General features: G+C 46.4%; 2 protein-coding genes across 3 annotated transcripts; both read right to left on the reverse strand.

Moving 5' to 3' along the window:
• Nucleotides 1–7,074: 7,074 nt before the first annotated feature.
• On the reverse strand, nt 7,075–8,774 carry LOC116084186 (actin, alpha skeletal muscle-like). The gene is given in 3 exon segments (XM_031361016.1): nt 7,075–7,232; nt 7,234–7,443; nt 8,727–8,774. Coding segments are annotated over 3 exon segments (414 nt in total). The 3' UTR covers nt 7,075–7,076.
• An 11,094-nt stretch (nt 8,775–19,868) lies between these two features.
• Pcdh8 (protocadherin 8) lies at nt 19,869–24,472 on the reverse strand. Of its 2 annotated transcripts, none has more exons than XM_031362202.1 (3): nt 21,603–24,471; nt 21,215–21,422; nt 19,869–20,834 (listed from the first exon to the last, which is right to left on the reverse strand). In XM_031362202.1, the coding sequence occupies exons 1-3, from the start codon at nt 24,225–24,227 to the stop codon at nt 20,458–20,460; spliced, it is 3,210 nt and encodes a 1,069-aa protein (XP_031218062.1). In that variant the 5' UTR covers nt 24,228–24,471; the 3' UTR covers nt 19,869–20,457. The 2 variants fall into 2 exon arrangements, with proteins under 2 accessions (XP_031218062.1, XP_031218063.1); XM_031362203.1 differs by having other exon boundaries at nt 19,872–20,834; nt 21,894–24,472.
• Between the last annotated feature and the right edge of the window lie 1,848 nt (nt 24,473–26,320).

Raw genomic sequence — 26,320 nt, forward strand, 5'->3', positions numbered from 1 at the left:
TGGTACAAAAGGGGAATAAGAATGTGATTCAATTCTATTTAATTAAAATATGTTTTTAAATGTTAAAAAAAAAGGAATGTTTAATTTGAGGTCTTATGGTTTCAGAGGGTTAGAGTCCATGACCATCATGGCAAGCATGGGTAACAGGCAGGCAGAGATAGCACTTGTGCAGTAGCTGAGAGCTTACATCTTGATCCACAAGCACAAGGCAGAGAGAGACAATAGGGACTAGTGTGGGCTTTTGAAACCTCAAAGCCTGTCCTCAGTGACACACCTCCTCCAATAAGGCCACACCCTTTAATCCTTCCCAAACAGTTCCACCACTGGGGAACAAGTATTCAAATATATGAGCCTGCGGGAGGGGGGGGCACATTTTTGTTCAAACCATCACAAATATCAGATTGTCACCCGTGAAGATACACATACAAGTAACATTATACAGACTGAGCACATTATATTTATGTATAGAAATAAATGAGAAAAAGGAGGCCATGAATTTGAAAGAGAATAAGAAGAGGTCTATGGGATGGTTTGCAGGGAGGAAATGATGTAGTTATATTAATCTCAAAATACGAAACAAATAATTGAAAAAAAAAAACAAGCACATTCAACTTTTAAAACAATGGCATTTCAGTTAGTGGGAAAGTAACGTTGAAGAGAGCACTTACTTCATCTTTAAGAATAACATTAGGGTGAAAGCTTGGACCATGACAAAAAATGAAAAATACACAAAACGGTAAAAAAAACCTAACAAGCAAATAAACAAAACTTCATAGAATCTACTGAAAGAAAACAGAAAAAATAAGGAAAATATGACAGTGACATGGAATAGGTCTTATGTCACACCTAAACTAAGGTATCCTGGTAGGAGTACCAGTGAGAGGGAGGGGTCTCCTTGGAGGTTATGTGGGAGCAGAAAGCCAGGCCGGGGTCTTTTATAGCAGTCCTTCCTTAAGAGCTAGTCAGAGTTCCAGATGAACGGGTTAATTCCTTTGACGAGCAGCCACAGGATGATCTCGCCACTGGGTTCCAGGTTGGGCTCATGATGAGTGAAGTTGTTAAGAACATACAGGAGGAAGTCTGTGAAGATGAGTCTTTTTTTCTTCTGTTCTCTCTGTTTCTCCTCCTCAGAAAAAGATATTTCTAGAAGGCCCTCCCATCTGCTCCCAGCAGACTTCCACTTAGGTTCCGCTGGCTGTTTCTAGGTCCTCTCCACATCCTCAAACCGAATCCCCTAAGAGGAAGACTTGGGATCACTTTGAGGCCATTTTACATTCATTGTGGCTGGTACTTGCCCAGGACTGATGTACCCTCCACCCCCAATAAACCAGTGTCAGAACTGTAGAGGAGAAAGGGGGTAAGCTCTAGGGACACAGCCCCTGTCCCTCCACTTTCTTTTATATAGAAGTGTTTCAACAGAGCGCACAGGGTTGTAGTTCATATTTCATAGTAAGAATCTTTCCTTTGACATCAAGGTGCTTGTGTCGATCTGTGGCTGACAGATATTCAATGGTAGTCCTAGCAATAAGTAAAAAAGACAAAAGCAGGGTAAGGAGAAAAGCCTTGACAGAAATAGAATTGCTCTGGGGACTGTGATGTAAAGATGCATGTTTCATAGGGACAGAATCCCACCAACTGACAGCCAGATGTGGTTCTGCCCTGAGATGGGGCATACTGTTCTGCCCTACAGCAAATCAGATGTAGAGGCAAGAGCCATCTGGGATGTGAACTTGGCAGAGCCTGGAAAGATGGGCTAACTCATGTGGCAAGTTATTGTTATGTTTCTGGGTTATTATGGCTCTTGCAGCAGGGTGAACTGTCTACCTCCTCCCCATCTTCTCTTCTGTAGCTGCCATGCAATAGCTGGCACAGGCTCCTGGCTCTGGGTGTGCCTCTCCTTCAGGCACGGTGGACGGCTTTGTAGTCGCTAGGTGTTAAACGCTAACCTTCCTAGCTCTGTCTTCACTTAGCATTTCTCTCCCTTCTCACACTCTCCTCCCTGTGTTCTCTGCTGACAAGTCTGTCTCCTAAGCTTGAAAGCAAGGGCACAGATCTTATATATTGTGTTCTGCATCCCTCTGCTCCCAGAATCCTGCCTTGAACATAGTAGCGCTCAGGAGTCATTTCAAACATCTCCTTGCCACAGACATGGATCCGGAGAAACCACTGTGACAGTGGTGTACCCACTACTCTCTGATCCAGTTTCTACATACCTATTTACTAGTAACAGCTAAGAAGACTACATTAAATACATCTTTGGTGCACAGTTCAGATACCAAACATTGTCCAAACACCTTACTCGCCGTGATTCTCAATTATGGGCTGCTAAGAATCAGAACGGGCTCGAGCTGGACAGCTCCGTGGAGGTGACATTTCCCAGGGAAGACCAGAGCTGCTGTGGATCTGCTCAAGGCCGCCATGCTAGTAGAAGGCAGAGCAAAACCAGTTGTTTATAATCCCTTGTATTCCTGGGGAAGATGTCAGCATTTTCAAGGGCTCCTAAAACATAAAAACAAAAATTACAAGTACAATCAGGAACAAAAGAGAAAGAAATGACTTTCAAAAGAGCCGAGAGCAAGGTCAACCAAACACAGCAGAGAGACAAACAGCGAAAGGTTATCCACCAACTTGGTCGGCTCTGAATGCTTCGATGTCAATGTCAAAACAGAAAGACAAATCCAGACAGACACAAGTCCATGGTACACATGAAAGAAAAATAGACCAGGAACTCTGAGAAGCCTAATCACTGCTGGCATCAGTATCTGACAGGCATGGCCCATACAAAGAGCTCTGTGGGTTGTAACAATGGGTCCTTAACAATATCCTAATGGTGCATCCATCGAACAAGCGTTCTTCAGTGCAGGGCTGGTAGCCCGATGGCAACACAGCAAAGCTCAGTCTGAAAAAGAAAATCATTTTATGTGGGTGTAAGAGAGAACTGAGAGTCAAAGCCAGGATTACTGGAGGAGAAAGCTTGCCAAATTGAGATGTGAGAGAACTTACCTCGGAACGCTGTGACATCAGGAGTACAATAATAATTACTGTTCTTAATTATGACCCAGAGGCACTGCAGGCCCAAAAGTATTTCTAAATCATCTAAGAGAAATTTTAAAAAGTTCAATCTGGTTTCAGATTAATTTAGCACTTAATTAGATACTGTCATCTGTTCCAGTTTTTATTCTGCATATTTGTTTTATCCCTTTAATTAGGTTGTCATGTTTTTGAGGACTGGGGCCTACATCTAGGGGAAGTGCCATTTTACTTTAATGTAATATTAATCTTCTACTCTTGGCTACAGAGAAGGAGATCCCTGCCTGGGAGGATCAGCTGGACATCTTAGCTCTGACTATTCTGAGCTTTTTTGGTGAATTTTTACTGCTTTCTATCCCAGGAATGGGAGGTGGCTACTGCTTTATTATTAAAAACACTTCCTAATTCTAGTCTTGTATCTCATAGTACATTGGAGACTAATTTGTAATATTAGAATTTAAAGGGGCCTAGGATAACAAGAGGAGAATAGACTAACTTGAGAGTGTAGAATTCCATTTATAAGCAGCACTACTCATTGCCAACACCAACAAACACTAACAGTATTCAGAATTGGGAGCACGGACTCTGGAGCCAATCTGCCTGGTGTGAAATCCCAGCTCTGCCACGTACCTGCTGTTAAACCTAGAGAAGGCTACTGAAGAAAGACCTCATGGTCTTTCCTCTCATCTTCAAAAGATGGTGATGGTACTTGTCAAGTAGATACACAGAGTGCTAATAACTCATCTTATCCCTGTGACTTGACCAAACAACTTGAGGGAGGAGTTCTTTTGGTTTCCGGTTCCAGACAGTTCAGTCTATGGTTGCAGGAAGCAAAGAGAGGGTACAGAAAGAGGTCAGAACAAGGTATAGCCAAGGACACACCCCTGATGAACTATTACCTTCAACCAGGCTTGATTTACTGCCTCCCCCTAAAGCCACTTGATGTTATGAATCCATTGAAGGATTGATCCATTTGTTAGGTCAGAGCTCTCGTGATCTAATTGTCTCTGGAAAGGTCTTCAGAGAATCAAAAAGAAACATACTTCATTGATCTCCTGTATCTGTCAATTCTGTCAAGTTGACAATGGGTTCAACTATTACAGAAATGTTGGGGAGGTAGAATGAATATGGAAAATGGTAGTTTTGGATGGCCAATACATGCTGTTTATCAATATGGCAGCTAAATACTTTTCTCTGAGCCCAGGATGGGCTCAACTTTGTGACCCTCCTGTGAGTGCTGGGAATATAAGCCACCATACCCACCACTGAACACTTTTTTACACTAAATACTTCATACACTGTCATTCAGTCTTTAAATAACATACTAACTCTGTTGTTTTCAAATATCTTGGTCTTTACACTCTTTAAAATTGAGGACTCCAGGAACTTTGGTTAATATGGGTTATATCTAAATATTTACTTTATTAAAACTTAAAATGAAGGAATTACAAAATTTAATTAACTAATTAAAAATAACAATAAGCCTAATATCCATGAGTAAAAGTAAAATAATATAATTGTTGGAGAAAATAATTGCATTTTCAAAACAACAGCACTCAGGAAAAAGAGGCATTGTTTTATACTTTTTTCAAGATTCTTTAAGGCCTCGCTTAATATAAGATAATTGGATTCTTGTAATTGCTCCTGTGTTCAAACTGCTGCAGTGTTGCATACAATGTTTGAATTTAAGTATACTAGGAAAATCCGGGGCACACAATATGTAATTGGAAAGGGCCAGGCTGTTTCTCTCCTCTGTCATATAATTGTAGCCCATTTTGTGGTCTTCTTGATAGTAGATGACTACAAGTTTCCTTTCTTTCCTCCCTCCTTTCCCCCCCTCTCTTTCTTTTGATACAGTTTCACTACCTACATAGCTAGAGTGGCCTTGAACTCATGATCTTCCTACCTCAGTTCTTTAAGTATTGGGATTACAGGCATGTGAACCACACACGGATAGGTACATTTTTAAAGCTAAGTTACATTGTGGAATCTGAAATCATATTAATGAACTTTTCATCCTCAATTACATTAAAATATTTTTCTCTCTCCTACCTTGAATGGGCCATTCTTCCATGCATGACTTTTATAACATTTGTTGGTCAATTGGAAAAGGTTGATTAACTGAGTGATATAGATCAGCTAAGGTCACATTTATTAACATCAACAGCAATCTCATTAAACGTGTTCCTAAATATTGTATAGCTATCATGAGCCTGGGTTTCTGCAGATTCTAATTTTCTTTTGAGAGCTCACAATTTATTATTGGAACAAATATTATCAATGATTCCTTTAAAATACAGACCAACTTTGACTATTTTCAAGACAACGTCTGCCAAATATCTGAGCCCGAATAGCCATAGTTTGCTTGTCAGTCATTCTTTCCAGTTAGAATGATGCCCGTGAGAAGGCAGTGTATTCACTGGTAATTTAAACACCATGCTGGTGTCTTCCCTCGACACAGCCATTGCACTTAGGAGTACAGCAAAGTTCTTCTCATTCTTCTGACTCGACGGGTAATAAAAGTAATTTAATTGTTTCTTCAGGTTGTTTTGAAGGATACTTTCTCAGCAGGTGCCAAGAATACAGTGATTGGAAGTAGGTGCTCTTACCTTGACTTGTACAGCGGCAGTTGTTGGTATTCTGTCCGGACTCCACCCCCACAGTTACCTGGCAACAGCCAGGTAGGCCTGGCCCACTATAAAAGGGGCTGCTTGCCCCCTCCTCTCTTTCTTATGCTCTTACTCTTGCCTCTGTCTTGCCTCTTGCTCTCTTGCTCTCTTGCTCCCCCACCCTCATTCCCTTTCCCCCTCTCTCCACATGGTCATGGCCTGCCTCTATTTCTCTATCCTTTCCTTCTCTTTGTCTTTCTCTACCTCTACTACCCTCTTAACTCCCCGCCCCATGCCCTAAATAAACTCTATTCTATACTATACCATCCTGTGGCTGGTCCCTCAGGGGAAAGGGATGCCTTGGCATGGGCCCACTGAGGCATCCCCTTCCCCCACACCTCAACACACTTTAGAACATATCTTAATATTTCTTTATCTCTTTATGATCATAATAGCAGTAATAGTGTCATTGACCATTTCTTTAGAATTGTTAGTGCATTAGTGAACTTGGTAGTGAGTTTGTTGCTGTAACAAAATACCTGAGGCAGGGTAACTTTATTCACAGTCACAGAGGCTGAATGTATAATCACTATGAGGATCCTAAGTATATGGCCAGAGAACATGGGAAGAAGAGCTCTCATGGCCAATGGAGTGCCAGAAACACTGCCCGAGACTTATGGCTTATAGATCACTCATTTGATTCACTTCTTTTTTTTTTTTTCAGTTACTGCAGCACTTTTATTTTTCTTTACACAATGACGTGTTACTGGGGCCCAATATTCTCCCTGAACAGTAGAAAACCAAAATTTGTCATTTCAAAAAGAATTGAGTACAAAAAAAAAAAAACCCTTACATAAATGAAAAGGATGAATACATTTATGGGTGTCTGATGCAAACGTTCCCAACTTAAGTCAAGTAACAACCCATGGAGGCCAGGAGGGAAAAAAAAAAACAGAAAGGAAGCTGGGTCCTAAGGCTCCGACTTTCTCACCCTGTTAGACTGGCAAGAAGGAGTAGTAACTGGTGCAGGAACCCTTGCCAGCCTCGGGAAATCCTGGAAGTCTGCTGTCAGTTAACACCCTGCACAGATCACTACGTGGAGCTCACAGAGATCCACTAGGCTGGGGACTTCTTTTCCACAGTGTGCTCTCCCCAGCCACCAAGTGACCGAGCCACATGAACTAAGGACTAAATCAAGGTATGCACAGGATATTAAACATATACCAAGGGAACAGTTAACTTGACCACAAGGTCAAAAATCAGCAACAAGTTCTACGATCCAGTGCTGATATCAGATACAAGCTTCAAGGACAAACTTCTTTTCAAAGGCTTATTCCTGTTTCATGAGGCTAGCCATGAGGTGTGTACATTTGCTGGGGCATATCGATACTTCAGAATCAGCTCATGCATCAGATGCCTGGTACCTGCTCAGTCCATCTAGAAGCATTTGCGCTGGACGATGGAGGGGCCCGACTCATCGTACTCCTGCTTGCTGATCCACATCTGCTGGAAGGTGGACAGTGAGGCCAGGATGGAGCCGCCAATCCAGACTGAGTACTTGCTCTCAATGATCTTAATCTTCACTGTGTTGGATTGCTAAGGCTGTGTTCTCCTTCTGCATCCTGTCAGCAATGCCTGGATACGTGGTGGTACAGTCAGACAGCACTGTATTGGCATACAGGTCTTTGCGGATGTCCATATCACACTTCATGATGGAGTTGAAGGTGGTCTCGTGGATGCCACAGGACTCCATGCCCAGGAAGGAAGGCTGGCAGAGGGCAGGGTCTATGCTACCTCTTTTCTGCTAAGTGAGGACCAAACTCCCAACACAGGAAGCCTAGAGACAAACCAGTTCCAAGACATCTCAATTATGAAAACTATTTTCTGCATTGATAGGTTACCAAGAGCTCTAGGTCTTCTCCAGGAACCTCATTGTTATATTAAAAGCCATGCCTTTTATCTTTCTAGTTCCTAAGGGCCACCTTAAACCCAGCTAGGATCTTTCCTAGCCTAACAGTCTAGGGGCAGTTCTTTGACCTCTGCTACTGTCATTTGTAATTCAAACATGGACTCCAGTACCTGAGCTCGAGGCAATCTCTATACTTCTGAATGCAGCAAAGGTGTTCTATGCTTGTTTCTGAATTCTCTTTTCCTGTCTCTTCCTTAGATGGTTAATGCTAAACGCTCTTCAGATTAAAACAAAGCATGACGCTGCTAGATTGGGCGTGAACGTTGTACATTCATAGAGAGATGCCTCCATGCACATCCAGAGACCCATCCTAGGTTGTCAGGCTCTGCTAGCATCCCCCGGCGCCCCCATTCCTGGAATAGTTCTACTTGTGCCCAGAGAATAGTGTCCTCCAAGGACTGCCTGGACTCTGCCTCCACATTCTCTTCTCACAGCTTGGATGGGATGGCTCTCTTGGTTTTGAGGTGATCCCTGAAGGAGAGGTGGCTTTTCAGAAGCATCACACACATATCCCAGACTCTCATACAGATCTTTGTATGCTCCTGTCTTTGCATCCGTGGTTATGGCTACTGCTCCTATGTGATCTTTCTCCTGCTCAGAGCTCAGTCGGGGGATAAGTGGGCGGTGAGTGGGAGGAAGAGAGCATGTCTACCGTCACAGGATAAAGATCTTAGGAAGCCGGGGCTTGGCAGGGGGAAGCTGAGGAATGGAGTGATCTGGTGGAGCAGTATTCATTCGTTATAGTTGAAAAATTAAAAAATACATACATAACAAGCACTTGTGCTGCCTCGCCAACCAGAATTGACAAATGCTAATGTTTTGTCATATTTATTGTAGATCTATTCAAATAACAGAAATAAAACATTACAAATAAGATTTAAGTCCCCTAAGTCTATATTCTTTAAATATTCATTTCACATTTACTTTGAAGAATGGCAGAGCCCTGTGCAAGAAAGGGCAGAGGAGGATAAGCCCTCCTTCCAGCGGCTCAGCTCTCCCCACCCCAGCTGCCCATTCAGCAAACAAAAGCAAAGCAGCCACTAGACAGACGCCCCATAGGAAGCAGTGGAGTAGCTAGCTAAGCCTCCATCCCTGCATCCCACAGACCAATCACTTACAGGGCTCTCTCTGAGAGGCAAACAGGAATTTTTCGGACCTTTTCGCATCTCCCCATCTCTCTCTCTTCCCCCTCCCTTTCTTCTTTTCTACCTCCTTCCTGCCTCCTCCACCAATGTCTTATGTATTCCAGGCTGGTCTTAAAGATGCTGTTAGCTGAGGATGACCTTGACTGTGTGATTTTCCTGTCTCTACCACCGGAGTGTTGGGATCATAGGTACACGCTACCACACTGTAAGGAAGCCAGTTCTTGCGGTGCTGAAGATCCACCCCAGGACTTAGTGGATGTTACGCGGCCTCTGCCCACTCAGCTATATCCCCAGCTGAGCTGGCTTCCTTGCTCTGCACAGGCCTGCTAATTTCTCTTTGTCAGGCTAGAGCCCTGTGAGCTCACCAGTCTTCACATGGATGACTTGGTCAAGCAAATGGCAGTTGTCTTTGTGCACAGCTTCAGGAGAAAAGAGCACAAATAAACCAGTTTTTTTTCTTTCCCCTTCTCATCACCACAGCTATAATAAATCAGGCTGCCTGACATTTTTTTTTCCAGTTGCATCTGAGTCTAATGCCCTCAGCCTAGAAATCTCTGCTATATCACTCAGTGAGTGGCAAGAGCAATGGGTTCTTCTGATTAGTGAAGCTTAAGAGTAGAAATGAATCATGGTGCCTTTGTATTCCAGGACATAGGTCTGGGATGAGTGAATGCAGGAGGTCGGCCAAAACACAGCCCCGGTGACTCAATTCTTAAATGATTTACAATGAACATAACTCTAGAGACTTATGCTGAATAAATATCCCCATTTAATAAATATTAAGGAGAGAGGTAAGGCAGGAGGGCCAAGGCAGGGGGTGGGGAGCCAGCTGCTTTTGTTGATCTCTCCACCTCAGTTTCCCTCTGCAGGATGGGTCTGCTCATGAGCAGATTTGAGAAGTGACTGGAAGTGACTTGGAACATTCCTCATCAAAACCAATTTCACAGGGAAAGAGTTGGGCTTTATGGTACAATAAGACAAAATGAGAGACAAACTGAGTCTCCCAGAGCAGCTAGGCATCCAGCCAGGGAGGAGGGATGATTCTGGCTTGTCAGAACTCTGGGCACAATGTAGCCTCTCTTCCAAGCCACCTGAAATAAAATAGCAAGAAGGCTAAGCTTTCTATCATCTGGGAAGCAGGATGGGTTGATCAAAACATCTTAGAGTGAAAGAAAGGTCACACCAGGGATCTGTGGAAAGACACTAGATTGGCTTCAAGAGTAATAAAGCCTACCAACATGGTGTGTGTGTGTGTGTGTGTGTGTGTGTGTGAGAGAGAGAGAGAGAGAGAGAGAGAGAGAGAGAGAGAGAAAGAAAGAGACAGAGACAGAGACAGAGACAGAGAGACAGAAAGAAAGAGACAGAGACAGAGACAGAGACAGAGACAGAGACAGAGGGGCTGAGGAGGGAGAGTGTGAAAGCTGGGAGGCCCTAAAATTTACTGTGTGAACCCTGAAGGAAGAAAGTGAAGACTAACTCAGTCTGATGCTGCAGGCTTGAGGATGAGGTGCAGATGAAATGTCCTTGACATCCTCAGACAGAAAAAAAGATGGACGGTTCAGTTGGAGAAGTGACAAATTTGTGCATCATGCCTTAGTTTTGTTTTGATGCTGGTGCTGGGATTCAGACCCAGGGCCCTGCACTGCAAGGTAAATGTTCTACTTCTGAGCCATAGCCCTACCCCTTCCCTGGCCTTTTTGTTTTATGTGGATACTCACCGGGTTGGATGATCCCCTCCCACAGTGGTAAGGGCAGAGCTTCTTTACTCACCTATTGATTCACAGACATACTCTGGAATAACATTTACCAGTAGTAAGGGCATCCCTTAGCCCAGGCAAAGTGATGCCTCAAATTGCCCATTGTGATCAATTGTTAGGCTCTGGAGGAAACCTAGGAGTTGCCCACCCAACTCCCACGCTGGGTTTCCACTGTTTCCTCATGCCATTCGCTAGTTATTGCCTTGGCTTAAAGGCTTCCAGTACTGGAATTACTATCTTTTGAGGCTGGGATGATCAGTTGTGAGTATCTAGCCCAATTGATTGTTTGCCATATCTCCCCCAGGAAACATTATCACATAGATTTCCACCCCCCCTTTCCTAGGTTTTTTTTTTTTGATTCTTTAAGTATTCATTTCACATTTACTTTGAAGAATGACAGAGCACTGTTGCAATTCCCAGTTGCTTAGTTCTTCATGTGTTCCAATCAGAGTAGTATGTAGCACTCCTCCAGTGTGTGTGTGTGTGTGTGTGTGTGTGTGTGTGTGTGTGTGTATGGGATAGTTATTATCAGGATTGCCCATGCTCTCTTTTGGCTCCTCCCAGACATCAAGCTGTGTGCTGTGATATGGAAGGAGAAAGGTGAGGTGTTGGTGAGGCCTTTTAGATGAGACCGGGCCCTACCTCTTTATTTCTGAGCTCCATCTTACCTACTTTTTACTTGGGTATTATGTGTGTGTGCTTTGTGTTAGTGCCAACCCAGGAATCCAGCACTCTGGAGAGAATGATTGAAGGGTATATTCTATAACTGAAATACTTTGGGGTAAAACCTAACTGTATTTAAGCAGGTTAGAAAGAAAGACTTGGCCCAACATCACATACTTTCTACGAAACAGTGGTTCTCAAAGGTAGTCTTCAGATTAGCAGCATTAGTGCCGCCTGTGAACTGGATAAAATGGGAGTTTGAGGCCCTCCATCCTCTCCCTATTGTATGAGAAACACCTGGTTAGATTTCTAGAACTCTATGGCAGAGTGACCTTTCCAGGTCATTGCAATTTGAAGATGGCTGGTCTATTCATGTCTACCCATTTGTACCCACGGGGCTTTTATATTCCTTCCTTCCTATGAGTCCTGGTTGTTTATTGGCTTGTGATAGCCTTCTTCCTGGAGACCAGCCCCTAGCTAAACAGGAAACCTTCTTGACAATAGGCAACCCACCCCTCCCTCCACTGCAGAGGCCAACAACTGACATAGAGTTCAGAAGGCTAGCCTCTTACACAGTAGAGAGCCAGTTTGTGCTCTAGAGCTCCCAGTCAGAACCAGATGCAAATTAGGGCCACCACCTTTGTGGAGCTTTCTCCCCTACCCCTACCCTAGCCTTCTTGCTTCTCCATCCTTCTTAGAATACTTCCTCAGCAAGTGATTGTCGGGAGACTCTCCACCCTGACCCTACTTCTTCGGCACAGACAGTCATCAAATAAAGTTTGCAAGATGTACTACTATGCATACCAGGAGGAATACCAGTGATGGAATGGGGACATTTAATTTCTTGAGTGTCAGAAGAGGGCTGGCTGAGTCCTTAGTATTCCTGGAGGTGCTTAAGCATCTTCATTAGTTTGTTTCCAGACCTCTAGTGAAGGTGGTGATTAACGGCTTTGGGCTGATAACAGGAACGAATTGTGGGAAGGGTAAACGATGGCTGGGAGCCAGTGACTAAGTGAAATGAGAATCTACTCCCCATACCCAACTCCACTCCCACCCACTGTAACCCATCCCTTCCTCTGATGATCTTGTGACATTCATTAGATATAAATCTTCACCCTTCTAAGAGATACTTTGAGAAAAAGAATTTCTGGGCAGTAAATTTGGCACAATAAAGTTTCAGTGAAATAAAGACTATCATCCAATATTTAGCATAGAAAACAATCTGATGTTTTTATCCACTTTATAGTTTACTGCACCCGCATAGAACAGTGAGGGAATTTGACAGTTATCTGGCTAATAAGGACTATGTGGATTTGGCAGCAAAACAGGCAAGATTATTCCAAATCTCTGTGGATATGTCCTTCTAAACAGGAACTCTCTGGAGCTGTGTCTAAGGCAATACTGCAGCATCAAGACTGGAATTGGGAGAGCTTTATTTTCTGTAGCAGAGGTCCCTTGCACTTGGCCAGGAATGATGCTGGAGTCGTTAGGGCAGTCAGGTTGCGTGGGATGTTGAATGTACTGAGTGGGTCTGATTTGGAAATGTATCTAGCATGAGCCTTAGGTAGGAGATGTATAGTGACTTGTGGATGTAGTTTCTTTTGTAAGATATTTCAACATGACCTTTTGTGCTCTGTGAATACTTCCATTTAGCGAGCACTTTTTATTGAATTCCTGTTATGCACTACCAGTGTATCAAGTGCTGTGGATGCAGGAATGAAAGACACAGGCAGTCCCTGACTTCCTGGGCTGAAAAGATAAGACAGAGAAGTGGAGAAACAATCACCTTCAGTTTAGGCCAAGTGCTGAGGATACACACAGGAAGGAATTCTACTACCTTGCTTGACTAGCAGGCTGGTAGAGGGACCTGAAGAAATTATGGGATAGAAGCATTCTCTAAGGAAGTGATTTTTGACTTATCTTAAAGAATGGACTGGAGACAGGAATGGCTGGTTGGGACAGAGGAGAAGAGGTAGAACAGGGTGGGGAGATGAAACACAGTAGGACTGGAGAGTCCTATGTGAGGTAGGGATGTAGCTGAACATGTGAGGATGGGGAAGGAGACAGGCTTTAGAGCATGGGAGGTCTTGGACTTTATCATAAAGTTATAAGGACATCAACCAGATGACGGAGAAGACGGGACTCTGAGATTTTTTGTGGTAGAAATGTGGCAGATACAGTGAGGGCAGGTTATCAATGCAAAGATGACAGACAGAAGTTAGTGCTGGAATGGAGGAGAGAAGCAACCAAGGTTTAAGTAGGGTGTGGGGGGCGGATGCCTCATTCTTACCAGACAGGTTCTGATTTTAACCTTAGTTATTATTATTATTTTTTTAACACTGTTCACGTGAGCTGTGGTAGTCTGAGCTACTTCTGTAAGCCTCACTTGCTCTGTGTGGAAGATGGCTCAGCATAAGGTTGTAAGGATGGGATGAGGTAATACTAGTGATGGGTTTGGTGTGGTAACTAAATCACAAGATACAATAAAAATGAATGTGGGTCTGGGATGCAGGTCAGTTGTAGCTACATATTTACTTGGTTCACAGTCTAAGACGGAGAGGTAAGACTGACCCAGCCTGGCTTCACCTCACCATGGTGGATAGAATTTTTATGAAAAGCAGAGAAAGTGGAGAGATTCTGTGGCAAGACAAGAAATGAGAGCAGTCAGCTCACTCTTTCTTTCTCTCTCTCTCTCTCTCTTTCTTTCTTTTTTTCTTTCTTTCTTTCTTTCTTTCTTTCTTTCTTTCTTTTCTTTCTCTCTCTCTCTTTCTCTTCCTTTCTTTCTTTCTTTCTTTCTTTCTTTCTTTCTTTCTTTCTTTCTTTCTTTCTTTCTTTCTTTCTTTCTACAGCCTCCTCTCTAGAGAATGAAATGCATGCCTCTATGGGAATTTTCTCCAATCTTCCCATGGCAACCCCACCATTGCCCAATTGCCTTATACTAGGTCGTATCTCTTAAATATTTCATCCCCCTTTTCTCTTTTTCATATTTTTATTGGTTATTCTATTTATTTACATTTCAAATGTTATCCCCCTTCGGGGTTTCCTCTATATAACCTCCCTATACCCTCCTCCAACCCGTCTATGAGGGTGCTCCCCCATCCTCCCACCCACTCCCTGCTCAGCATCCTAGCATCCCCTAACACTGGAGAATAGAGCCTTCACAGAATCAAGGGGCTCCCCTCTCATTGATGTCCCATAAGGCCATCCTCTGTTACATATGCAGCTGGAGCCATGGGTCCCTCTGTGTGTACTCTGTGGTTGGTGGTTTAGTCCCTAGGAGCTCTGGGGAGTCTGGTTGGTTGATATTGCTGTTCTTCCTATGGGGTTGCAAACGTCTTCAGCTCCTTTAGTCCTTCCCCTAGCTCCTCCAATTCATCATCTCTTAGTACTGATTGCTATGTAGGGAACAAGTTTCCCACACATAAACCCCTGCTCAGGTTGGACAGCCCCCTTGAAAGCAGAAACGGAAACAAAGATATGGATTCTGGGAACCTAGAGATGAAAACTATTGACAGTCCTTTACTTCCCAGACTGGATGGAAGATAGACACCTGTGCACACCTGTCCTCAGTCCCGGCCATGTTGAGGAAGCAGGATGCACCTGTGACCTTCTCATCACTGTGACCAATACCTGATGGGAATAACTTGCTGGGAGGCAACTTATAGGGGAGGAAGGATTTATTCTGCTTATCATACCAGAGGATTAAATCCCTCAGCACAAGAAGGACGTGACAGAGTGACTCGCCTCTCTTCCTGACGGACCAGGAGGTAAAGAAGCCAGTCCTCTGCAGGTTGACTTTCTTTCACTGGCTTTTTCCATCTAAGCCTCCTGCCCATGGGATACAGTGCCCACGTTCAGGGCAGATCTTCCTGCTCAGTTAGTCTTCTCTGGCAACAAACACCTTCAAAGACACACCCAGAGTGTCCTCCTCAATCTCCCAGGTGCACTAAATCCAGTCAAGTTGACAGTGATGATTAATTATCACACCCTAGGGGCAGTTCATCTACTTGGAAAGGAGTCACAGAAACCATTAATGAGAGGCTGAGAGTGTAGCAGGGTGACCTTACCAAGCCAGTAGAGGTTCATTTTGGGATGGGTAATGAGATCCTCAGTGGAACTTCTAGAACACAGGTCAAAATGGGGTTCTTCCAAGGGATGGGAAAGCTGGGGTATTTCTGCCAGTCTCTCGCCCCATTGACTGGGGTTGATCTTGCAAGCTTTAAATCAACATTGTTGCTGCTCTGTGCACACACTGGACAAATTCCAGGTGGAGTCTGAAGCTCTAGGCATTTCTTAAGCCTATAGTGATGGGTGTCTAAGATAGATACCATCAAAGTGCAACTGGAAGAGACTGCAGTATCTGATAAGGCACTCAGACAACAGCAGCAAGGATATGGGGAACTCATTGTATCTCCCACAATGGAATGACAGGATAGTTAAATAACTTCTATAAGGTAGAACCAGTAGGTCTGGATGAAAGATTGGTTATTAGGTCCAATAAGGTGGGTCAGCTGGTAAAATGTGCTTGCCACTAAGCCGGCCAACAACCTTAATTTAATTCCTGGATTCCTGAAAGTTGTCCTCCAGTTTCCATATGTGTGCTGTGGTGTGCATTGGCACATGCACACATATTAAATAAATAAATAAATAAATAAATAAATAAATAAATAAATAAATGGATGTAATTTAAAAAAGGAAGATGGAATAATAGGAGCGAGAAATAGATGGGTATTACCACTCTTAGGTCAATAACTACTTGAAATTAATGGCTGCCGAGGGAAGGCAAATCAGTCTTCTGTAGGGATCAGCCCCCCCATTAGGCTTTTCAATCCCAATTGGTTGGACCTAAACACACATGCACAGGCACACCTCTAAATGGGCTTGGCAGGTTGTATTTATATGTACACATATATGCATATACGTAACAAACAGCAGAAGAGGGGGCTCAGCAGCTTGTATTTATATGTACACATATGCATATACATAGCAAACACAACAGAAGAAGGGGAGAAGAGGTGATATATTCAAGAGGGGGTGTGGGAGACACAGGAGGGGCTGGAGTTGGGAGGGGGAGGCATGGGAATGTAATAATTAAAACACGGTACCCATATATAAAAACTTTAAAAAATCAAATAAAAATAGAGGTATGAAAACAATGTTGATAGTTTTGAATTTGGATTTCCATTTACTGAGCTTTCTACAACAGCCATGGGGTTCATTTGGGGTGAATTGTATCAGAGCAGAGGAGATGATTTTCATTTGGACACGCTGAGGTGTCAACAATCCAGACAGGTTGGGTTAGCCAGTGGGGTTTTTCCTATTTCTGTGTTATACTGTTCAGGGCTCAGTTTGGCATGTTGAAAACAATTAAGGAGGCTTGTTTGGGATGAGTCTTAATTCCGATAATAAATGAGGCCCCCCCCCCCCATGAAAGAGCAGATTCAACATGAGGGTTTAAGTGTTGACTGGTAAGATAGCTTGGCGAGTCCTCTTGTCTGCTGCTCATTGACTAGCTGGTTTTGATCCGGCTGGTGAATTCTGTTGCAGTTTGTCTTCCAGGGAGGAAAGGGAACAATAAATACTCTTTTGAGTTACTGCAAAGCTATTGAAAAATCAGGATGGCGTTTTGAGGTCTCCTCTGAGTTGTTGCTGAGCCCAGCGGTCCATCGAGTATTTTCCTACTCTGCTTCAGTTTGCTCTCAAAACTTACTGCATTCCAATTATACTGTTGTTGCTGAGTTCAGTACTAAAGTGAATATGCTTGCTTTCTAAAATGGAATTTTTAGATGATAAGAGCTTATATTTGCCAAGTGCAATAAGCCAGATAGTTAGCTAATTATAGCACAGAACTCATCCTGATTATATATATATATATATATATATATATATATATATATATATATATCCATCCATAGGCATATATCTTTGCATTTGGAGACAGGCATCCTGTTTTTGCTCTATTTCAGAATGCATTTTTCAATAGATGTTGAAACCACTTACATTTTAATTTTCAGAAGTGGTTTCTTTGATGGGTATTTTATTATAGGAAGAAGTTTAGGACACCCAAGCCAATGGATCCAGAGACAAAGATTTCAAAGAGGTAACGTCTGGCTTAGCTTTCTTTCATGGTGACCTTCTCCTTCCCCCCAGGGCCGTTGCCTGTTCTGATCCTCACTGTCAGGGTACAGCGAGCTTCTACCTTCAGAGAGACATTTCAGGTCCAGTCACAACCTGAAAGGTTTGTGAGTTTGTGTTTGGTGTATGCTTCAGCCATATGTGTTTATAAACTGTTGGCTACGTGTGTGTGTGTGTGTGTGTGTGTGTGTGTGTGTGTGTGTGTGTCTGGTGTACTTGGTGGAAAACAGAACTGGGTCACAGCAAGGTTAGTTGCCCCGGGTCTACCTCTTCCTTTGTGGGGTGGGTTAGGTCGAGAGTAACAGAAGAGTCTGGCTCCAAAGGAAACAGCCAAGAGGAAGTAGGGCAGGATGTAGTGGGACATCACTATAGACCAGGCTTTATGCTGAATGTTCTGCACACATATTATCTCATTTAACTGGACAGAACAATACATTCCTTTTAAAATGTAACCATTTTAGTTATACTTAGTAGACACTTCTAGAGAAAACCATCCTCTTGCTGGCCCTTAGAACAGACCCTCTTCTTTTTAATCTAAATCATTTTAATTGCCTGTTTGCTTTGTGAAAACATGGTCTTTTATGCAGTCCTTTCTCAGGAAAGAATATGAGAATACAATTTATAGAGGTTTTGAATCTCAAATTTTTTTGAGAAATAAAAATAACTTCCACCTTTCAAAATAAAATAATGTTTCTATCATTTTATTTTGAAAATTTAAACCTTTTACTTACTGATTGATTTTGTGTTGGGGCACAGATGTGTTAGGGTGCGTATGGAAGTCAGACAGCAACTTGTAGGAGTCAGTTCTCTTCATCATAGGAGATGGGGATGGGGTTCAAACTCAGACTGTTAGACGTGGTGGCAAGTCTCTCTATCTGCTGAGCCATCTTGCCGGCCCTCATTGTTTTTGTTTTGAGGGCTCCAATCAGCAACTACACAGAGACAGCCTGCTTTTAGAGTCTTCTGCTCTGCATTTGATAGAACTGACGCAAGAATAAAGCTCCACTATCATGGGATATCTACCTAGGGATCTATCTTCTAGAGCTGAGTCTTCCTGGCTAGGGGGATGGTTGGTAACTGACAAACATTGCTGTTTGCTTTTAGACTCTGAGGACTGGGCAGCCAAGCCTGTCAGGTACAGGCACAGCTCCGTTGCTGGCAGAAACCGCTGAACTTTGCACAGGCAGTGGGTGGTGAAGCACTGTGTGCCTGACCTGCTGTTCAGCTTGGAGCTAACAATGCCTTCAATTATGACTTCAACAGGCAGCTTTGAGGGATGCTCTATTCATTTCTGTGTCTCACTCTATAATTAGTAATAAAGGAACACAGACACAAATATAAAGGGCTAAATAATAATCAAGCAGTAAAGGCAAGACATTGGAGTCTTCCTGCTAACTCTTTGTTTCTTTCACATCAATAAGCACTCTACAAACTTTTTTCCTCGTTGCTTCCTTTTGTTGGGCGATCTGGGCTTCACCCTCACCCTGGATTCCTATTAGCTGTATGATGAGCAATGCTTTGTCTAACTTGCTTATGCCTCAGTCTTCCTTATTTGCAAAAATAGAGTTAACCATAGTTCTTATGGCATGGAGGTAGTAAGAGAATTAAATTCACACAGAACACTCTGTAAAGAGCTTTGCATATAGAAAAGCCTCCTCAGGAAATGCCAACTCTCATTATTATCTTCATTTTAATTTTAAATGGAATGCACACAAAGCTTTGACAAAGATGGGTTCATGTCTTTTTATCTTTTGCATTTTGAAGGCATATAGCCCAGGCTGGCCTTGAACTTCTGATCTTCTGCCTCCATCTTCCAAGTGCTGGAATGAGAGGTGAGTGGCACCAGGCCTGACTCAATGGCTGTCTTGAACCTTTCACAGTGACCCTCTTCATACCAACACATGCCCATGCCACTGTTGACAATTATTGGTAGTATTTTATCGCTCTTGTTTCATACAGTTCTATGGGCTTTTAAAACATGATAAAGCAAACCCCAGACATGTGTCATTTCATCTAGAATGTATATGTTCCCTTATCCCTTTTTTTCTGCAGTGCAGGGGAATCAAACCCAGACAGAGCAAGCGCCCCAGTACTGTACTCTGTCTCCATCCTATTTGTGTATCTTTTTGATGCTACCATCTTCATAAGCAGTTTTGAACCATCTTTACCTCAAGCTCCAGCTCCTAAAGGAATTGCTGGGCTCTGGAAAAAATCTCTACAAATGTTTGCTTAATTAGTGGATGAACAACTCAAATTTAACTTTCCTCCACTTTTTAGTAAATGCTCAATAGCTATTTGTTAAAGGAGGGTAAGAGAGGGCAGGAACTTTGCATAGTAGCAGATGCATATGGAGTCATAAATATTTTTACAAAGTCAACAAATGTTTTTAGTTGTTGGGCAAGATTTTGCAATACCCCAAATCCCACAGGCTCAGCATCCCCAGAAGCACTGACAATGCCCGAATAATTAGCTCTTGAAAGGAGGTTTAATTCTGGTACTGAAATTATTTGTGAATGTCTGACTTCAGGCAACTCCATGAAAAGCAATTAGCAGATTCTTCAAATACATGACAAATCCTTTATTACTGTGCTTATAAGTGACAGAGCTTACAGAGAACCAAATGTAATTAAATAACAGTAACTTGAAATCTACCACAGACTCAAGATCTACGAGTTGTTAGACTTGGCAAGGCAAAACTTCTCCAACATTAGGTTGTTTCTGGTGAAAGATAAAATCCCATTAAGCAATTCCAACATGTTTTGTTTTTTGTCTTACAGACAATTCCTTTGGCAGTAACTTCCACTTAGCTTTTAATATATAAAAATATAACAAAATTTCAGTATATACAAACATTACATTACACAATGTACAGGTTAAAAACACTAAGAAAATCGCAAGCCACAAATGAAATTAAAGCCAATAGCATGATAAGAAAAATTAAATACTGCACACATTTCATAAAAATTACATTAACTACATTTTTTTTGTTTGCAAATACCAAACAGTACCAATATGATTGGAAATAGCTTCCAACAACTTCATTTTAAGGCACATCTTGCATATTTATATATACAACACTGAAACCGGTCAATAACTTAGGGACGTCTCAGGGTGACCTGTATATGTGTGTGAAGACATGCAGGGTAAGATTACACATTTTCATTGGTTCCCTTCTTCGGGGACACATATCTGCCACCAGGAGGGGACTCATAGAGGGGTACTCCGATCTCCTGCAGGTCTGGGAGCCTTCCTGGACGGGGAGGGGAGAGTAAGGTGACTGTCCTGTCATAGTCTCTATGCAGTACTTTCTCATAGACGCTCTGCAGCCCCACTGTCTTGGGGAGCTGGGCCTGGTAGTAATTGTCCCTGCGCAGAGGATCCCGAGGCAGGGACGTGCTCTTACAGAAGGTTGACATCTGGGCTGGTGGGTGAGGAGGGGGGTGTACGTTGGGTCCAGCACAGGATGGGCTCCAGCAGCGATCAGAATGGCCTAGGATCTTGCACTCAGCAGTGCACGCCCACAGTCCTAGAAAAAAAGAGGAAGAAATCCCTGAGGTTAGTAAAGCATCCAACTGCACAATGTCAGCCGGGTCAGGGCGGCTGGAGAGGAAGGCACATGCTTTCCATGACGATAACTTTAATGCAAAGTGTAGCTTCTTTGCTGGGAGAACAGCAGCAGCAGCAGCAGCAGCAACAGCAGCAGCAACAGCAACCCCCAAAAAAACGATAACTAGAATACCCTCCCTCCACGGCTAGCATCACACTTAAGGGAATGGGGTCCGGCTGGGACTGGAGTATTGAAGACAGGGATGAGGCAGAAGGACTGGGAACAGAGGTTTTTGAGCAGGCAGGAAGTTGGCAAGGGAAGGTGGACCTCTGGACTGGGCTGGGGACAAGCATTCTTACCACTCTGCATGTGGTTGATGAGGTCTTTCTTCAAAGCGTCTCCGCTGATGTCCGAGTCACTGTCATTGAAATCACTGTCTCCTTTCCCGCTGTCTTTCCCACTGAACTTCTCAGCTTCTCGGCCGGAGATGGTATTGAATGAATGGCCTTTCCAGACTGCAACAGGGGGTGCAGGCTCCTTCCCGAAGCCTGGAGAGGCACCGTAGGGCTGCAGCAGGGAAGGGGTTGGGGGGAAGGTGTGAGGGTTGGACAGGACACAATAAAAAGCAAGTGCGACAGGTTAAGCATCTCCCTGTGAGAGCCCACCCTTACCCCTCCGGTTGGTTTCCCTTCTCCCAGCCTGTCCGCAGAGCACGGAGGGGGGCGCCCAGCCGAAGGAAGGCCTCACCTCGGCGTGCGCGCCTCGGAGCCGCTGCTGCCCCTCGAAGTGACAGGCGCTTTCCCCAGTGGCGCTGCCGCCCTCCGAGCCCGGCACTTCGGCCGCGGCAACCGCGGGCGGGGGCGCGTCGGCCGCGGGGCTGCCAAAGGGCGCTTTGCCGCTGCCAGGGAAGGTGAGCACGTCGAACATGTTGGGCCTGGGCCCAGTTCCCCTGGCGGTCTCATCCGGGGAGCCAGGGGCCGAGGCTCCGCCGCCCGCCGCCCCGGGCCGCTCTTCCCGGAGGGCCCCCCCTTTGCGCACCTCCTTCTTGCGGCGGTTGCAGGTAGTGGCGATGGCGATGATGGCTGCAAGCAGCAGCGTGCAGCTCCCGGCTAACACGATGATGACGATCAGCGGCGTGTCCCACTGCAGCGAAGGCCCCGATGGCGCGAGGCGAGAGCCAGGTGGCCGGGAGTGCTCTGGGCTCCCGGGGCTGGCAGGCACAGCTGACCCACCCCCGGCTGTCACCACGAAACTGACGGTTGCCGTGGTGGTGAGAGGGGGGCGGCCGCCGTCGGATATGACCAGCAGGGCCTTGAACACGCGGCCAGGAGGCTCCTGCGAGAGGTCTCCGGTGAGCACGATCTCCCCCGTGTGGCGGCCTATGGAGAAGGCCTCTCGTGGCTCCTGCTGCAGCAGATCGAAGGCCAGTTCCCCGTTGGCTCCTTCGTCCGCATCCCGGGCCTGGATGCGCGCTACAGCTGTGTCCTTGGTGGAACGCCCAGGGACCGCTACTTCTAGGGAGCCATTGGCCGGCGCCGGATGCACGAGGATCGGAGAGTGGTCATTCTGGTCCAGCACCCGCACTTGCACTAGAGCATTGCTGGAAAGCTGAGGGGAACCGCCGTCGCTGGCCTGGACACGCACGTCAAGTTGGTGCAGAGTCTCATAGTCAAAGCTACGCAGCGCGTAGATGGCCCCGGTAGCCGGGTCTACTGAGACGTAAGTGGACACGGCTTCCCCGGAGCGGCCCACTTCGGCCTCTACCAGGCGGTAGGTGACCTGACCGTTGCGACCCACGTCAGGGTCGCGGGCTGCCACTGTGGCCAGGTAGGCGCCCGGAGGGTTATTTTCGCGGACCGACACCTCGTAGACCGGCTTGGTGAAGATCGGTGCGTTGTCGTTCTCGTCACCCACGCGCACGGTGTAGGGCCGGACGGTGCGCAGAGGGGGTGTGCCACGGTCTTCGGCCACCAGCGTCAGGTTGTACTCCGCGATGCGCTCCCGGTCCAGAGATGCGGCGGTCACCACCAGGTAGCTGCCCGCGTAGGCCGGCTGCAGCCGAAAGTGCTCGTGCCCGTAGAGGGCGCAGCGCACCTGCCCGTTGGCGCCCGAGTCCCTGTCCGAGGTGCTGACCAGCGCCACTAAGCTCTCGCGCGCCGCCCCCTCTGGCACCAGCGAGGTGACGCCGGCTTCCTGTGTCCCAGACCCAGCCGAAGAGGCCGCGTCCGCTCCTCCGAGTGCGGCGGCAGCGGCGGCGGCGGCGAAGGGAGAGGTGGCTGGAGCCCCCGGGGCGGCCAGCGGGGTGATAGAAATATCGGGAGCGTTGTCGTTGACGTCTCGGATGCGCACGATGACCTTGCAGGTGGCAGTCCGGGGCCCCGGGCCTCGGTCTTGAGCCCGCACGTCCAGCTCGTAGGTGTCCTGGCGCTCGTAGTCCACCTGGCCGGCCAAGGTGAGGCGGCCAGAGCGCGGGTCGAGCCGGAAAAGGTGACGGGCTTCGGGAGGGGTGCGGGCGCCGAAGGTGAACACCACGTCGCCGTTGGGACCTTCGTCGGGATCGGCCGCGTCCAGGTCGAGCAGCAGCGATCCCACAGGTGCGTCCTCGGCCAGTTCGACCTCGGCCACGGCACCCTGCGGGAAGGCCGGGCTGTGGTCATTGGCATCTAGCACACGCACGCTGAGGGCTGCTGTGGCGGAACGCGGCGGTCGCCCGCCGTCCTGAGCCACCAGCTCCAGGCTGTAGGAGGCCTGGCTCTCGCGGTCCAGCTCCTGGAGCAGCACCAGGTCCGCACACTGGGCACCGTCCGCGCGCGTCTGCAGCTCCACGCGGAAGGGGCTGTGAGGCTCGGCCAGGCGTACACTCTGCAGCCCGTTGGCACCCACGTCCTCGTCCACGGGCACCTCCAGGGGGATGCGCGTGCCTACCGGAGCACTCTCTGAGACCTCCACCGGGATCTGGGATCGGGGAAAGCGGGGCGCGTGGTCGTTTACATCCCTCACCTCCACCTCCACGTGCACCAGGCGGAATTGTTCCTGCGAGAAGCTGACAACATCGAAGGCCAGCACGCACTGTGGGGACTGGCCACACAGACGCTCCCGGTCCAGGCCCGCATCCCCGACGGTTAGCTGCCCGTCGCCCTCGCGTACCCGGAGTAGAGAGCTGTTGAATTGCTTCATCAGGCGGAAGCTTGTGTCTCCAGACACTTTCATGTGCAGGTCTTCGGCCAGGGTCCCGATGACTGTGCCAGGGGCATCCTCTTCGAAGGTGCTGTATCGGACTGTCTTGCTCTGGGCCACCGAGAGCACCCAGCAGAGACTAAACAGCTGCAAGGGGAAAAGGCAAGGGCTGCCCCAGCGCTTCGCAGGACTCATACCGCCAAGCCCCAACTGCTATTCCGAAAGGCTAACCTAAAGAGTCCTCCCCGGTGTGCAGATCGGAGCGTGAGTCTCAGGCTTTTGCGAGCCCGGTGCGGAGGGGAAAAGTCTCTGAGCTGCAGCCGCGGCTCTGGCTGGCTCGGAGGACGCGCAGACCCACCCTCACTCGGCGCCTCCGCCTCCTTTCTCTGGGCTGAAGCTGCGCTGCCGAGCGCCGCCTCCGTCTTTATAGCTGCCGATATGCAAATCATTGGAAGGGGCCAGCCAATGGCCGCTTAGCCAGAGCGCCGCTCCTCCGCCAACCACTGACAATCCCTTTAATGTGGAAAGGCTTAGAGGAGAAAACAAGAAAGGAAAATGAGGGAATCTTTCCTTTGTTTTAAAAACTCCTGCTCCCATTTTCTGTTAGCACCTTGCTTGTTTTGTAATGAGTTACTAGCACCGGGCTCTGAAGTAAACGAAGAGGATGGTTTTGGAAACTGGGCGCCCCGCACCCCGTCTCTGCCCGCCGCCGGTACTAACCGCGAACAAGCTGGGTTTCTCTTTGGAAGCTCTGGATCTCACATCTTACCCCCTCCGCCCCTTTATTTTGCTTTTTGAAGGCTTCCAAACTTGCTCTGGGGAGCAAGGCTCTGTTTGCCATCCCCCGCCCACCCCCCAGCTTCCCACGGTGCCTGGAATGAATCTGTCGATGAAGAAGAGTGAAAGATAGAGCAAAATTGATTTTATTTAAATTTGTGTACGCAATTGTGTTTTGCTCGTGTGAGCACCGGTGCCACTTGCCTTTCAGAAAGGAGCCCTGCGATACCCGATACCCGTTAGTATGCATGCCATTGTTCAAATGGCTTTCTTAAGCCCTAGGTGCGAGCAGGCAAGGAAAAAAAAAGTTCCAAATAGGATTTAGCATAAGCTTGAGGAGATTTGGAAAGGTTTCAAAGATCAGACTGTATCAAAGGCTTATGAAGCCCTCGTTAGTAGTGGAAATAGAATGGCGTGGCAGGCGATCCCATTGGAGGCCCCGATGTCTGTATTATTTCACTATGACAAGCTGGGGGGCGGGGGGAAGAGAAAGTTGAACAGTTTCCACAGTGGAGTTGGGCTAACTTGAATATAATGAGCAAACGCCACATGTATCCATTATGCTCCTCCATTCATCCTCAATCACTGCCATAACTCTCAGGCTAAACGGTGATGGGCGCTGAATTCCACACAATACCGGGTTCGTATTAAAGTGCATTTAGAGACCTTTTTCCTCCTGATGCCTTGTTCCGCCTATTTAGAGGATTTGCTTTCTGTTCTAATAGGGCCTCTCTGGAAGCAACACTCACCCTGTTCCAGAGGAACAAAATCACAGCGTGACGTCGAAACCTGGCAGGAACCTGGGGTAACTTAACCATCTGCCTATGACGTCGTGAAACTTCGGCATCACCACTTCCCCTGGGTGGGTCCACGAGCTGCTGCCTCCCTCCATAGGCGTCTATCTCCACTCCCAGAGCTGAAGGACAGGGAGGGAGTTGAGCTAACCTGGAACAAGACTGACTCTTATCGATTCTTCCTGAAGGACTCTATTGAACAGATGATGTAAATACACAGGAAGAAGGTCGAGTTACAAAACACAAGTCACTCACTCGGAGGAATAAGGAAGACAATGAGTTTGCTAAGCAGGTTGCATTCGGCCTACATTCTTCGGAATACGGGCCACTTCCCTCTCTGTAAGGTCTTTTTGCAGGTCTCTTCCGTTCAGACTCATTTGGGAGGAGGAGCAGGAAGAGCACCTGCGAGGTCGGGCTGGGTGGACACTGGGCTGGAGGAGATGGAGGGGGGTGTTTGGAATCGCTTGGGAGCAGGAAATGCAATGTGAGCCTTTAAATAAAAAGTCTTTATGAGGTTGAGGAGGGGCAGTGGGTAGTTTGAGGCGTCCTTCATCTCCACCTTCCAGTCCTGGTACTCGCAGGCGGTGAGACCAGATGTCTGCAGCCACTGAGAAATATGAGAAAGGCAACACCCCTACAGAACTCTAATTTCTATTCTCTCTCTCTCCTTCCCAAGTGCCATTTTAGGTTTTGGCTCTCACAGCCCTGCTCTTGTTC

Source organism: Mastomys coucha, unplaced genomic scaffold, assembly GCF_008632895.1.
Source record: "Mastomys coucha isolate ucsf_1 unplaced genomic scaffold, UCSF_Mcou_1 pScaffold9, whole genome shotgun sequence".
NCBI classification, from domain to species: Eukaryota; Metazoa; Chordata; class Mammalia; order Rodentia; family Muridae; genus Mastomys; species Mastomys coucha.